Below are 15,413 nucleotides of genomic sequence, written 5' to 3'. Positions count from 1 at the left end.
ACCATGGTCACCACCCATCTTGAGGAGTTTGCCCCCTCACATATACTAATGTGCCACAAACAGGACTTTAATATCACCAACCATTCCCATGTTATTATGCTGTATCCATATAAATGGCCCACCCTGTAGATTGTTTATAGCTGTATTAAATCCCAAACCTACTGACAGCAAAGCAAAGAGATTGGTGTCAACTGTAGGGGAAATAAAGGAATGTGGGGTTTTTATTTATCTTTTTTTTAAAATAAGGGTAAAGCAGCTGTGTGAAACGGTGGCTATAAAGATGACAGTAAATATATTTGAAGGTCTTGGCCAACATGATCACTCTTACTGCTGAGTTCTAGTGGCTAACCTACAGAATATGGGTGACACATAAATGACCTGCTTACCTGTGTACATCTGGCGTGCGCGATGAAAGGCCTCCGAAACTGGCAGCAATGGTGTTGATCTCTATCTGCTTTAGCGATGGTGTGTCATTCTCTCTCTGGTCCAGCATGTAGTCAGACCGATTGAGACCCAACACAATGGACTGTAACAAAGGCAAAGAATCCCAGCTGCAGCATTTGGTCACTTTATAATCCATTAATAGGTTTTTATGGTCCCAGCTACACTGTTGTAAGAACCTAATGGTTTTCTTCATTCTATGCAACAGCAGATCTAAAGATGTCACAGTTTTAGAAAATTGTGAAGAACTTTGTCAAGCAATAAAGCAAAACAGCTGATAATTGAAACAAGATTTTAGTTTTAGCCAAAATATAGCTTATGCCTCTCACCCCTCTCCTCCCTGTCTTTCTTTCTCATAAGAAATCTCTCAGGATTTAATGGCTAGCATACGAAGCCCAAAAAGAAAAGAGCTTGCATCATCGTTCCATTTCCAACTTTTTTAAAAATTCCCTCCAAAAATGGCCCCAAAAGAAGCCAGATAGAAAGGTTTTCATGGTGAAAATACATAGTGGTGAAGGTAACCCAAAACAGCCAGCACCCCAAAGGAACAGATAGGCTGAAAAATCATTCCTGTAAACGTTTACACAACCTCACACCTGCAGTGATGACCCAAGATGTTCATTCTACAAATACTCTATTTGAAATCCAATCTTCCTTAACTAGAAACTGTTTGATTTTTTATACACTCTTTCTTTTCACTACTTTTGAATCCTTATTGAGTGCAAGCAAACAGCTTTGTTGGATTTAGCAACACACCAAGGCCTTAGAGCCCAAACAGCTCAAGTACAATGATGATGGGAAATGGAATGATAATTATGCAGCACTTTGCTCTAACTGAAAGGCGCATTTTACTGCAAACCCTATTCACCCAACCACACAAAAGCATCCAAACTGCCTTGTCTAACTTCGCACACACTGGATGCACTGGGGGAAACTCAGGGTTCATCATCTTGCCTAAGAAAACTGGAATCTGGACAAACTGGGTAATCAATCCGCCAAACTTCCAACTTACAGACTCTGCCTCCTGAGCTCCCCCTAACACCAGTGTCATCGGGGCTGTGCTGACGTACCTGTGACCTGCCTTCTTTAAGGATCTGTTGGTGGATTTTGAACAACCTTGCAGTGAAATCATCCACAGCGATGGTGCTGTAAACAGACACTTTGTTCAAATCTTGTCAGCAGGTTTTTCATCACAGTGTATTCATTTTGAATTAAACTAACGGGTCATTTGAAGACAGACTTCAGAGACTGTGACAATAATGAGTTTTTTTCTTCCAAACCACATACATGAGGTCATAATGCATCCTACCTAGCCAAAGCTTCTTGTAGGAAGTCTGCATCCTGACTAATCTTGTCCACCAGGGTGTTGTAGTGTGTTTGCACTGCCAGAGCCTGGGAGAATACAGCTTTGGGTACAGGTGTGGGGAACAGTGTGAATGGAGCAAAGGAGACCACCTGAAAAACAAGATGTAAAATGTGAGAAAAGAGTGCTGACCAGGGGAAACAAAACAAAACAAACAAAACTGTTGGACAAACATTGGCGATGGCTTGTGGACTCAAAACACGGGCTTAATAAAGATCTCTCTGAAATCCTCTGCCCTAAGGCAGAACAAATTCCTAACATGACTTCACATTCAACACGGCCTTTTCATCAGCAACGGTTTAACATTCCACTGGTATGTGATCTTTGTTGTTGAGGCTTATTACCTAACATATGAATTCTGTTAAAGATGCTGAAAAAAATGTTTACTTACTTTTTTTTTTTAGTTTAAGCATTTATTTAAAGTATAACTACTTCACTACTTTGCTCATGGCCATTCAATCACATTCAGCTAAAACTGGACAAACAGATTAAATCAGTTGTTAAGGTCAGTCTCATTCAGTTCAGTGTGATTGAATTAACCCTTTGTTTTAAAGACCTGCAACTGGTCATACGCTATATTCCCAAAAGTCTCCGTCTGGCAATCCGATGGACGACTCTGGGTTTGTCCGTTGCCAGGAGAACTGTGGATTGGTCTTAATATGACATCTATTACACGTTTGCAGCTGGTCTAAAATACTGTAGGTTACCTATTAAAGACTAAAGAGAAGCAAGACCAGATTACTGAAATTTTAGCCTCCCTTCACTGGTTACCTGTTTGTTTAAGAATCAGTCAGTCAACATGTTCCCAGTAGTTCCATAATCCAAAAGCAACAAGGGAACGTGCTTTGTTACGTGGCTTCACTAAACCTAACACCAGGAAAAGTATAATATTACAAATATACACTACATGTTACAAATATGTAGCGTCTTCCCCTGAATGAATATTTTGAGGAAATGTATTCTCATGGTCTGTAGCTTTACTCTTTCAGGTGCAGTTGTTGGATGGGGCAAGAATGAATATAATAAGACGATTCAAAATCATACCTGAGCAGACTTGCAAATTTTATATGAGTTTCACAAGTACACATTCCCTCTTTAAGATTATATAACTATACTAACACTTATCCAACAATGAAAAACCAGTGAAAGTGCTTCTACATGTGAATGGTAAATGGACTGTTTCTTATATGGTGCTTTTCTACTCTACCTAAGCACTGAAAGTACTTTATACAACTTGCCTCATTCACCCATTCACACCCATTCATACAGGCACTTTTTTCTATACTTTTTATATGTGTTTTCTATCTAACATTCACACACATTCACACAATTTGTGGATAGTATCTTGCCCAGTGACATTTGGCATGCAGACTGGAGCAGCCAGCCACGATCAATGACCTGCTCTACCTCCTGACCTACAGCCAACCCTCAATGCTACAACCGCTACATGCTACATGTGTGTATAATTCGCACCTCAGATGAGTTGGGGGTCTCCTGGAGCCTCATTAGGACACCCTGTGTAACGGCTGAGTCTTTTGCCTCCTCTGCCAATTTTTTTATCAAAGCCGAGTTCATCAGCATCTCGTCTGGTAGTCCCTGCGCCATTCTCATTCACCTGAAGTAGGATAACCAAATAAGATTACTATTACTGCTAACGTTATTACCGCAGTGTTTGCTCATCACTTAAATTTCCTAAACTGCTTTAAATGATACACATATACATATACACAATACACAAGCGTAAATACTAAAATAAATTATATTTAAATAACAATAATTACAATGAAACACGTCATACATCGATAGTAACATTAAACAATACATTAAATATTTTCTTTTCTGTAATAATCGTGTTATAGGATCGTTTATAACATCAAAACAACACATGTGGCTAACTTACCTGCTTAAGTTTTAACCAGGTCGTTTAACACCGTCTGTTAGCAGTCACCGGTAGTAGAAGCTAGTTAGCCATCAACCTAGAAGGTTCCCTTGGACTGTGTTCTCACCAAGTACTTTCACACTTATGCAGAGAGCGATTAAGACTGCCACCCTTTACCTTCCACGGTGCATCACAAAACCTAACCGGAGCATGTACACGCTTCAATCCCTGACGCATAACGAGATGAACCGGCTGAACGGCTACTACTAACCAAAGCTGATTGGTTGACCGGGGAGCTAACCGGAACCACATGCTTCGCTTAGCCAATCAACGGCCAGAACGTCATCGGAAAAGCCAGAAGTTTTGAAAAGGCACTGCTGACTGAAGAATGAGACAGCATTTAATGTAGAACAGAGGTAAATGCGTGTGACTTATTAAACAAGCGGGTTTACTTCATTTTTGATTAGAAGTAATATTGTTTGACCAAACGCGGCACTAACCTTTATTTCGTGTTGCTATTATGTCAAAATATTAAGAAAATAATTTATAAAGTGTACGATAACAGTGTTTGAATGTTAGTTAAGACATCAATCTTATTAAGAGAACCTAATGCTGGGGAAATATACTCATGTTTATAACGTCCATGCTTACCCAGCCTTTACCGCGCATTTTAGCTTGCTAAACGATGGGGAAGTGTAAGCGCAGAGCGGAGAGTTCCGGTGTTGCAGGTTAACTGTTTTGTTAACTGGTTGGATTTGTTTACATATTCCATTCTCCATGTTTCAGATGTTGGATCCGCAGATTCGTCTTTTTCACCGCGTGGTCGTATGTCATATAGTTTGACAAGATTAAAGACCTCGACAAAAAAGGTTTCCATCTCCAGCTCGTGCAAATGCATACACGTGTCAATATTAAATAATTTATTTTATTTTTTTAATAAAAAATAATTTCATTGTTGTCTGAAGATGATAGTGATACCTGTGTGTCATACTGGCAATAGAGACGACCGCTCGGTGAAAAGGACGAATCTGGGGAATCAGATTGTTGAGCCATCTAAGGATCATTAAAACATCCATGCGCACAACTGCAAAGAATGGATTTGAATTCGAGCAGGAAAACTGAAAAAAGGAATAAACTTGACAAAATATATATGTTTTGACAGATCAAAGGAAAGAGTTCCACAAAAACCAATTTGTGGGTTATTAGCATTTTCTCAGTTCTGGATTACATGGTGATGTATTTTATTCATACACTGTTGCAGAGACGTCTGTGTTTGCACCTTCAGCCACTTCAGCACACAAAATGTCATCATAGGCCAGACATGATTTATTTTGATAGGCAATCGATCAAAATTAGAAATGAGCATGAGTTTCCAATATTTAACTGCATATAAAGTTAAAAAATATCTTAAATGTTATGGCCAATGTGACGTTTTTTTGTTTTTTTGTTTGGTCTGAAATGTATATTTCACCTTATTTTTAGTGCCAGCTGTTTGGATGTAATGTTCTACCACTGTCAGAAGGTGGCAGTCATACTTCAATCATAAAAACCTTGGTTTTAGAGCGTGTTTTAATGCTGTTCATTGTTGGTTTTCAGTAAACAATATTCTGACTCACTGAGTCTTAATTGGATCTTCTCTGTAGTGGGTCTCCAGTCGGTGGTGCCCGTAAGGCCCATATGGTTTGCTAATATACAACACTAACCCTGGCTGCTGAGGATTTAGCATAATTTTTCCAGTTAGAGCCTAAAGTATAAAAGACTGAAACTGAAAAAAAAAATCTAAATTAAATAACTGACTTTGAGCAAAGCATCTTTAGTCCATTTTTAAATGACAGCCTCTTTCAATTTTAATGAACTATAAAGAATTTTAAAAAGCTGACCAAAGAATACATTAATCTGAGGAAATACAGATTAATTGTTTTATTTTGTATGCTTACATTGTTTTACTTTGCACACAGAAACAAAATAATTTCATAAAAATGAAAACCACCAAGGTCTAAATTAATTCCCTCCCCAATGCTAATAGTCAGTTGTGATTCCTTTTTGCTGGAACAGCCTGCAACCATTTGTTGTAGTTTTCAGCAAGTCTCACACACATCTCTGATCAATCCCAGCTCATTTGTCTTTCTTCTTCTGAGTCTCACATACTCCTCCATATCCTCATAAAATAGACTTGCCGTTTCTGTGCTGACTTGGTTATGATACTGAATGAAAGGCAACTGTGTCAAAATTCATAATCATATTCCAAATTTTGAGGAAAAGTTCACTATGGAACAGGGATTATCTCACTCGACAGTTTGCTCCACCCCAGTAGAGGGAGCTAAAGCTTTCCCAATGCAAGTCACTCAGATCTGTTGTGTTTTTTTTCTGCATACAAGCCCACAGGCCTTCCAGCTAATCAGTAGGTTTCATTAAGGTCTGTTGGCTCAGCATATGAGGGAGAACAAATGACCAAAAAGAGCAGCTATAATAGGATGATGTCACTTTGGTAGCACATGGCAAAAGAGGGCATCCAGCCAGTGTGTTCAGGAAGCACTGAACTGTGACTGTATAATTTAGCACTGTGTTTGTGTGTATGCTTGTAGATGGCGAGTGGACAGCTGTCGAGGGCGGAGGCATTGGCATGCTCAGGCTGCAGGCATGCGTGCCATGTGATGCTCTACGCTGACACGAAAGCTCAGCTGTTTGGAAGAATTCCCATCAAACATATCATACTGGTGAGGTGTGTGTGTGTGTGTGTGTGTGTGTGTGTGTGTGTGTGTGTGTGTGTGTGTGTGTGTGTGTGTGTGTGTGTGTGTGTGTGTGTCATTTGAGCTACTCTAACACACACACACCTTTACATGTCTGCCTCTTTGAGTGAACAGGCATATTTCTGTGTGTCACTTCCACAGATGCAGATGCGCTTTGACGGTCTGCTGGGTTTCCCTGGCGGGTGAGTCTTTCCTGGTGCTGCTTTTGCTCCTTGCAAACATAGGTACATTTTAGCTTTTGGTTTGTAAAGCCTTCTTGTTCTTCACAGAAGAAAGAAAAAAGAAACCCTTTACAGCTCAGAACAAACATTCAAACACTGATGCTACAATCCTCGTCCTGCAAGGATTGGCGATGATAAAATGTGCCTGACGGCTTCTTGTTTAAAGCGACTTATCTTGCCTTAAACCCCTATTTGTAAAGATTGAGATTGTCACATACTGCTTAATTAGTATTCTGCTAAATGAATCACTCGTGCCTTTGTGATTTACTGTAGTCGCTGCCAGGATCTCTGGCATTTCATTTGCCAGCACAGTGAAATTATATAACGAGGAGGCAAAGAGACAGGGCTGAAAAATGATAGAGACATATGCAAAACAAGAGAAAACTACGTCAGCAAATAGCAACAGTGGCAGCTCTATTGATACAACTACATATGAATACTGCTGCAGGTGGTGTATGAAGAAATCTTTCAAAAACGTGTACTGCCTGGCAACATTAAACATCCAAAACACTAGTTAGTTGTGTAAATTTGGTCTGCTACTAAAGTTAGCTGTTAGACTTGTGCAGGCATTCATACATATCCATCCATTTTTTGTCAGAGTCACAGGGGCAGCAGTCTAAGCACAAGTCCCCTCTCTTTCTCCCCGGCCAGTTCCTCCTTCTCATCTGGGAGGGACTCCGAGGCATTCCCAAGCCAGCCAGGACACATGATCTGTGTCCTGGGACTGCCCTGGCATCTTCTGTCAGTAAGACATGCCCAAACCACCTTAACTGGTTCCTTTTGATATGTAGGAGTAGAGGCTATACTCTGAGTGCGTCCTAAATGTCCAAGTTCCTCAAACTCTTTGGACAAGGGACCAACCTTTGAAGGAAGCTCATTTCCGCTGCCTCCACCCAGAACTTGTGGTCATAAGTGAGAGCAGAAGCGTAGATCAACCAGTAAACTCACACTTTTCCTTTCACACTCAGCTCTTTCTTTATCACAGAATACCTGTACAGCATCTGTATGACTGTAGACGCCACAGAAATCCATCTGCCAGTCTGCTGCTTCACTCACCCTCGCTTGTAAACTAGATCCTGATATACTTAGGGCAACAACTCATCCCTGAGTGTTCCACCCTTTTGCAGTTCAGGACCATGGTCTCAGACTTGAAGGTGTTAATTCCGATTTGCAATTTGGAACAAACATTCATGTCGCCCTTTTGGAGGCAGTCTGTTCACTTTGTATCAGTGGCCATCGTCAGCTCAAATGAGAAATTTGCATTTTATTTGCGACAAAATGTTTTTGTTTTGGGTTTTTTTGCTTATGAATGCTAAACTAATATCTTCAACTCATCAGTCTGTTGGCACTGTGACTGATTCTACATGCCCGGATAAATTGAGTGAGAGTTTGAGTTTCTTTGGCTTTCTTATGCCTTAGACCAGTCAAACAAATAGTTATTGGCTGATTTTGAGTTTGAGGTTATACCAGAATTACATTAGAGCAGGTTGTGCCACAGATGGCTGTTCTATTGAAATGTGGTTATACGTTTCTCTAAAAAAAAAAAAAAATGTTTTTTAATTTCTGAGCTCTTTGAAGTCTGTGTATTGACACAGTGTGTCGCTACATTTCATGGTTACTTTTAGCCATATATTTGTTGTAGACAGCATCTGGGTCACTGCCCTCTGCAGCAGTGCCAAGTTGGAAGCAAAATCATCTCAAACTGGAAAAAAAAAGTTTGAGTTTATTTGAACCACAGCTCATTCTGCACTACACTCGTCTCGCATCATCAAAGGGGCCCTCTACTGCTTATTTCCATTTTAGTTTTTTTAACTGATTTGATCTACTATAGTAGCTTTGCATGATTCACAATTCAAAATGGTCATTCATCTTATACTGAGCCTCTATGTAGCCACACTTTTAGCTACTGTCCCTTTAAGTTCACTTTCCCTTTCAGACAACTTTCTTCTGATTGGCTGCCCCTCAAGAAGAGATGTTGTTAACGGTATGTGGGTGGGGCTGTTCCCGCTCTGTGACCCAAACACTGAAGCCTGAACTGTTGGCTCATGAGGATTGCCTTAACTCACACTTTCCTCATTATTTAAATCTTTAGCCCTGTTAATATGGGCATGCATAATAGCACCATTTTAACCTATTATTAATTGTGGGGCCACAATTAAGCTGTGCATGAGTTATCACTCATGTTCTATGGGAAAAAAAACAAAAGAATCCAAGCACCACAGCAGAAAATACTCAGTAAGCGTAACAAAGATTGATAATGATACCAATAATGATAATAAACGTGTTAAAAAGGACTCCCAACTGTGCCCAGTCACAGTTCTGTCCACACAGCTTTGTTAGAGAGTGACCTGCTGAGACACGATACATGTAAAAGCAGCGGTCACTTCAGTTAATTGCACGACAGCAAGTGGCCTTTTCTGTCTCTTCCAGTGACATTTACGAGGGTTAAGAACCTCTCTAAAGAGCTGCTCTTAGTTGTCGGTGTTCTCCTAATGATAATGGAAATGTGCGTCTGGATGTTGACCAATGCTTTGACACTATGGCAACAGTACAAAACACACCTAAACTCCTTCAGAGATTTTTATAGAAGCCTATAAATTGCTCTGAAATATATATAAAAAAAGAAAACGTGACAAACTTGATATGTTAGAATCACACGGAGCTGTTGATAAGCAAGTGTTCCGTATAAAACGGTTGTTGGCTGATATCCAAAGCGATTCGCTTTTAGGCATTTAACATCCCGCTAGCTGTTACCTTTTGCTTTCTTTTTGCTGTACTTGTGCTCTTCTGGATACTAACGTCACTCTGATCACTTTGGCAAATGTTTTTATCTTTGCGCACTGTCAAACACAGTGAAACTGTATCTTTAGCCTCTGTGCATTTCGTCCATTATATTGTTATTGTAACAGCTCAGGTTGAGCTTTTGTTACTATATTTTTTTTTGCACATTTTCTAAGATGAGACTCGAAATCTAGTGACTTGAAGGAGAAGTGATCAGCACCATCACCTGGACAAACTAACTTAGGGCTTTAAATTGAATTAGCCTTTCAATTAGTGTGATTTATTGTCAGGAGAGCAGTGCCTCTGACATCGTTTATCTACTTTCACATCTGTTGCTGACCTTTGATTCTCACACTTCAGGCTCGTTAACCCTTCGGAGGAGACCCTTGAGTCGGGGCTTAGCAGGGAATTGTCAGAAGAGCTGGGCCTGGCTTTGCCAATCTCTGTTGAAGATCATGTGGATTCTTGCTATGCAGCTCCTTCCTCCCCCTCCTCCTCTTCACGTCTTATCACTCACTTTTACGTGAAGAAGATGGATGAAGAGCAGATTAGGGAGGTGGAGAGGGCAGCTGCATCCACTGCAGCAGATCACGGTTTGGAGGTAATGTGTCCTTCCAGAGTGACTGATTGCAGCGATTTACCTGATCTCATGCTCTGATCCTCACCACCTTCTTTCTCTGCCTGACTCCAGGTCCTGGGAATGGTCAGAGTCCCTCTCTACACCATGAAAGGAGGAGGAGGGCTCGCATCCTTCCTGTCACACTCTTTCATCGGCAACGCTCGCTCCCAGCTGGTCCACTCGATGCTGAGACTCCACCTGGTCGCCCCCGGGGAGTTGCACAAAGCCCTGATGCACTCTCTAAAGACTCATGCACACACGAAACAGGACCTGCAAGCAGCCCTGGCACTGACCCAGGGATTGAGGAAACAGTTTTAAAAAAATGCAGCTGCATTGCTACATCCTCTCAAAATGTAAATACAGATCCATCAGTACTGTTATAGACAGTAACCGTGGGCAGACTGAACCGGCTTAAATAGCGTGCCCTATTTGACATTTGTCAATTAACTGTGTAGAAGGGTCTCAGCTGAGCTTGATTTCCGTGGCCCGCCTGAACTAACCCTATGCTCGGTTTTGACCCTCCGCAGCACAATCTCACACATAAACCTCCGCACTCACACTCATGCTGTCACGCTGACTCTGAGCTGGTGACTCATAATTGCATACTGTGCACCAAACAGTTTGGGGCAAAACATTATCAGCTCCCTTACAATTAATGGAAATAAAGCTGTTCACACTGCCCATCACGTCTGAGTCTTTCCTGTCATTTCTCTTCATTTCAGTCGTCAGCACTGTGTTGATTTCAAACAGCCAAAATTGAAATGCTAATTACAAGGCGCGAGAGCATTTTTAAATTTTTTTTTTTTTTTACATTTACAGTCACATCTTTATGTGCTGGTGAAGGTTACTTTTCTGTTATTCTAGCAGCAATTTTGACACTTATCTCACAGGCATCTATCAAAAGTGCTACACAGCACTCAGAGAAGCAACATAAGATGAGGGGTTACCTTATATGGCATTGCATAGGCACCCTGTGGTTTCCTTTATCTGCTGGTATCAATAATGAGGCAGGATGTGTATGATCTACAGCCTTTTCAGTCAGAAGGGATTCTTTGTCTGTGTGCTCCTCACATTTCCTTTTCTTTCTTTCTTTTTTTTTGTTGTTGGTAGGTTTCATTTGAAGTTGTAGCACATCAGCAGTGGTGGTGCTGGTGGTGGAGGATTAATTACGTCCGTGACATACTATACAGCCTGCAGGCGAAGATTTGATTCTGTTTAAGTGCACCCTTGGTGCACATAACGCGCTTGCTCCAGATGTTAGTAACCTCATTCCCCAACATTATTGCTGCCAGTGAGGAAGAGCAGAGACAGGATGTTGCTCAGCGTTCATGATACCTACTGTACTGAAAGTATAAGATCCATTCTCTGGTTTTATTTTATTTTTATTTATTTTTAAATCAGTCAACTTCTGCAGGTGCAGGAGCATCATTTATCCATGTCATATTATTACTACACTGCATTCATCCTCCTGCATTCATCAGATAAAAGCTGGAACGCGTGGAAGAAATGTGCAGAGTATCCCGCTCGTTCACTCATCTAACATAATGGATTTCATGGGGACTTATTGCATTCTTACAGGGGTGTCCATTAATCATGGCTACATGCAGATTGACTCATCATCGAGCAGGTGTTAATGCTATTAGTGATGAAGGTAGAATTAATTTGTGCAGCGGAGTACGGTGCGATCTGCTGTCGGTGCGCGTCTCTCGATCCGAGCGTGTTTTTCTGAGCTGTGAGGAGGAGGGGGGGAATACGCACCACATCCGACACGATAGACAGGAAGCAAAAGAGACTGGTAGTACCAATCGCTCCTGTCTGTGGTTGCCTTTTATGTGATCCTGTGGCCCTTTTTGTGTTTTTGTGTGTCGACGGTTGCATCTTGCATGACAGTAAGGTGTGTGTGTGTGTGTGTGTGTGTGTAAAAGGATGCTGTCGTGTGCTGCAAGGGAAAATAATACAAGGTCATTAGGAAACATTTAGAAAAACATTGGTGGGGGTTGCAGGGTGGTGCAGTGTAGGTGAGGGGGAAGGATGGATGCAGGGGGGGAGAGAGCAGGAGCGAGGGATGCTGAGGGAGAAAGACGGTATATTCATAGCAGCAGCGGTATTTATAGCCGCCCAGAGGAGAGGAGAGAGCGCGGGGGCGTGGCTTTTTGCGCTGCTTCGCATGGCGGAGAGGGAGAGTGGGGAGGAGAGAGGCAGCTCTGGCGCGAGTGAGTGAGCGAGAGGAGAGGCTATTTGGCAGGAGAGGGAAGGAAGAAAGAAAGGCGGGAGAGAGGGAGGGCTGTTTTTTGAGTGAGCGAGTTTGTGTGTGTGTGTGTCCCTGAGAAATAGAGAGAGAGGGTGGAGAGTACTGAGCTGAGAGAAATCTGTCAGATTCAAACACACTGTCTGTGTGTGTGTATGTGTGTGTGTGTGTCTGTGGTAGAAAGAGAGCGAAGGATGTAAAGAGAGGTGGAGAGCTGAGGAACACATAGAAAGAGACCGAAGAGGACCACAAAGTGAGGTATGTACGGCTGTCATGCTGCTCATAAATCCAGAAACAACCTGTGTGTGTGAGCATGTGCATGCGTGACTGAAGTGAATGTGTCTGTGTGTTTATATATAGTTTGGTGTCTTAAATGGACACTGTGTCCTCTTGGGGGGTTTGTAAGTGGACAAATGGAGCTACTGGCTGTTAGAGGAGTATCAATTATGTAATACAGTGTGCACCATTTTCACTGTTGATGCTCTGTATATGAGTGTGAGTATGTGTGAGAGAGAGTGTGTGTGTTTGCGTGCTTGTGTAATTATGCTGAGGTGTTTATGTGGCCATTGTGTGGAGCCCTGCCACTGTGCCTTGACCATATGGGGTGATTTACAGCCACTGTTAAAAACAAAAAAACACCAGTGCTGATGGAGCTGTGGAACCTTAAATCCCACCTGCTGGCCTTCTCACCTATAAGGAGTTCACAGCTATTTTCATGTTATGTTATTAAGGCATGCAGATAAACAAGCTTCTCAGAGGCATCTGCAAAGTAGCGCTCCCTTTGTGCTGTTGGTTCACAGTGCAACAACAAAGATTGTGATGGTAATGTAAGACAGCAGCTCGAGTACAGACACAGCAAGCTCAAAAGCTTATGTAGGAAGCCGAATGGTGTGTTTTGTTTTCTTATTTGATGAGTTTACCTTTAGTTAAACCCAGGAGGAGCAGCAGATTCGAGAGCGACATTGTCACGATAAAACTTGAAATTCTCACGTTGATTGAAATCGTAGCCCTTCCGGCTCACAGGTTGGCCTGATCTAAGATGCAAATCCCTGACCTCAGATGGCAACACGAGCGTCCTTGCTTTCACTGCATCAAAACAACTGCACAGACAGTGGTGTGCTTCAAGCGTGTTTGCTGTGCTTGCACATGCATAACGTGGTGCTAATTTTGACCTACTCCACTTCCCTCATGTGTTGATTTGCCAATGAGCTGTGCCGGACACTTAAGTGACATTACAGGAAATCAGGCGTGACACTTTTTCCACAGAATTTGAAACCACATGTGGTCACAGTCTTTAGGTCACAGTCATTTTAACCCAAAGGATGCAGAACAATTTAACAGTAATTTTACTTTCTATCTATTGATGCAGTCATATGCTGTAACCAATTCAATATAGGTGAATGTATGTCAGGTAGGGTGGACCTGCTTTATAACTATTTTATGACCATAACTTCAAATTTGTAATAGCAGGTCTGGCTAAAAGATGGTGGAGTCAAAAGTAGTTTTGTTTCCGTAAATGTAGAACAATGGAAATGGAAAGTGGCCTCAAATATGCTTACTATTAATATATATGCATATCTTAAAAAAACTGTAGTTAGATTTAGTAGCAGTGGAGATATTTGTGTAAATGTCCCTGATTTCATATTACAGCAGTGAGATTTTCTCTTTCAGTACTGTAGACCCGAGGAGCAAAAATATCAGTAGAACTAAACCTAAAGCGCTGATTAATTATCTCACTTAGAGAAGGTTTCAGCGCTGTGCTCAGGCAGTTTCAGCTGTGCCTGAGGAGCGGATGTGGCCTGACAGCCTTCCACCCCCTCACACTGCCCAACTGTTTCATTTCACCTTTTTTTTTTGATATCTGACGGGATCTACAGGTATGCATTCCACAAACATTGCCTGTAAATGATCTTCTGCATTAAAGTCAACTCTCCGTGCTTTTGCAATTAGGTATCATGCCAGAATCTAAAAGGCGCCTGCCATGTGTATAATATGGCTACTGTGCTACTGCCAGAAAAAATGTATGTCCTTTTGCAAATGTAAATCTTTTTGCTCTGTGCCGGTACTTAGTGGACTGCTGGCCGCACTTTCTTTTATGGGATGAATTCCGTGTGGTTCTCCTCTACCACCTTGAAACTAGCTGACCCTGTGCTGTGTGTTTTTGGCAGTGACGCGAGCCAGGATTAAGCTGCTGCTAAAATATTTTGGTGAGATTTTCAGGTAACAGAGTAATTCTCTACAGATGGTTGTGAGAGGAAAAAAAACCTGTGGTAGCATACTATTATGCAGTTTCCTGTTTGCTGTGGAAGTTTCTGCACAAGCAGCACTTCACAGGGTACACAGGAGTGTATAGAAACTCTGGCAAGAAGCAAACAAACCTGGATTTTGGCTACTTTGCATGGCGAATATAGCGTCCTAAATCTCATGGCAGATTCTTAATAAGTTATGGGCCTGGAGTCGGTATGAGTTTGTGCTACCTTTTGTTGTGATGCAGTCACGTTGGCTGTATACTGTGGTTTCAGAATTACCGTCATGCAGCCAGTTGGCTGACAAATAAGGTAACTTCCAGCAGTTGAAAGTCGGTTGATACCCACTACCTTTCTAGTTATCTTGATGACTCAAATCATTTTACACTGCAAGTCACACTCAGCCTTTCACTAATACTGTTCTTTTGTAGAGTCTAAGCAAAAAAACTGTATATCAAAGATGGATGTAGCCACAATATCATCACTTGGGTTTTAGACTCCGTAGCTTGAAACCTCAACGTTAGCATTTTACCTTCTGCTGTGCTGTGCGGGGGGATTTTGTAGATCCATATAACCATATCTGGAAGGGAGTTCTAAGTACTAAGTTATTAGTTAATGCTAGCAAGCTTAGCAAGGTGCATCAGGTTGTAAACCTGCTAATTAATGCTACGTAGGATTTCACTCACAAAAACTGAATCATTAACTTTTTGGGCAAGAAACTCCGCACCACACAGCAGGCCATATTATTGATCAGATAATTTTCTTAAAAAATCCGCCAAGTGGCACCAACAACACAAACATGGTTGAGGCTGGTTGAGTTCAGGAATCAGCAGAGGTCAAGCAACCTGCCAGCAAAAGTAGACGC

The 15,413-nt window shown here is 41.6% G+C and overlaps 3 protein-coding genes across 4 annotated transcripts in view; 2 read left to right on the top strand and 1 right to left on the bottom strand.

Moving 5' to 3' along the window:
- Positions 1-3,955, bottom strand: part of gss (glutathione synthetase) — a 6,995-nt gene extending 3,040 nt beyond the window's left edge. Inside the window, exons 1-5 of the mRNA XM_005742065.1 lie at positions 3,705-3,955; positions 3,278-3,419; positions 1,751-1,896; positions 1,512-1,587; positions 387-526 (exon numbers count right to left, since the gene is read on the bottom strand). Of these exons, the coding sequence (XP_005742122.1) occupies positions 387-526; positions 1,512-1,587; positions 1,751-1,896; positions 3,278-3,415 (500 nt within the window). The 5' untranslated portion in view covers positions 3,416-3,419; positions 3,705-3,955. The remainder of the gene's footprint in view (positions 1-386; positions 527-1,511; positions 1,588-1,750; positions 1,897-3,277; positions 3,420-3,704) is intronic.
- A 63-nt stretch (positions 3,956-4,018) lies between these two features.
- On the top strand, positions 4,019-10,740 carry LOC102192048 (U8 snoRNA-decapping enzyme). Its single transcript, XM_005742064.1, has 5 exons — positions 4,019-4,099; positions 6,269-6,400; positions 6,575-6,615; positions 9,796-10,036; positions 10,127-10,740. The coding sequence occupies exons 2-5, from the start codon at positions 6,269-6,271 to the stop codon at positions 10,370-10,372; spliced, it is 660 nt and encodes a 219-aa protein (XP_005742121.1). The 5' UTR covers positions 4,019-4,099; the 3' UTR covers positions 10,373-10,740.
- Positions 10,741-12,361: 1,621 nt separating this feature from the next.
- Positions 12,362-15,413, top strand: part of LOC102215860 (SLIT-ROBO Rho GTPase-activating protein 3-like) — a 28,012-nt gene continuing 24,960 nt past the window's right edge. For both annotated transcript variants that reach the window (XM_005742063.2, XM_005742062.2), the window contains exon 1: positions 12,362-12,560. The gene's annotated coding sequence lies outside the window, so the exon portion shown is untranslated. The remainder of the gene's footprint in view (positions 12,561-15,413) is intronic.

This window comes from Pundamilia nyererei, unplaced genomic scaffold (assembly GCF_000239375.1).
Source record: "Pundamilia nyererei isolate P.nyererei 1_Seehausen unplaced genomic scaffold, PunNye1.0 scaffold00116, whole genome shotgun sequence".
In the NCBI taxonomy this organism is placed as follows: Eukaryota; Metazoa; Chordata; class Actinopteri; order Cichliformes; family Cichlidae; genus Pundamilia; species Pundamilia nyererei.
The sequence above is the reverse complement of the archived record's forward strand: the minus strand, read 5'-3'. Positions and strand labels throughout refer to the sequence as shown.

Coding starts and splice junctions, on each gene's coding strand:
- LOC102192048 (XM_005742064.1), top strand. CDS start 6,269: ATGGCGAGTGGACAGCTGTCGAGGGCGGAGGCATTGGCATGCTCAGGC. Junction 6,401..6,574: donor CCATCAAACATATCATACTG/GTGAGGTGTGTG, acceptor TCACTTCCACAG/ATGCAGATGCGCTTTGACGG. Junction 6,616..9,795: donor CTGCTGGGTTTCCCTGGCGG/GTGAGTCTTTCC, acceptor CTCACACTTCAG/GCTCGTTAACCCTTCGGAGG.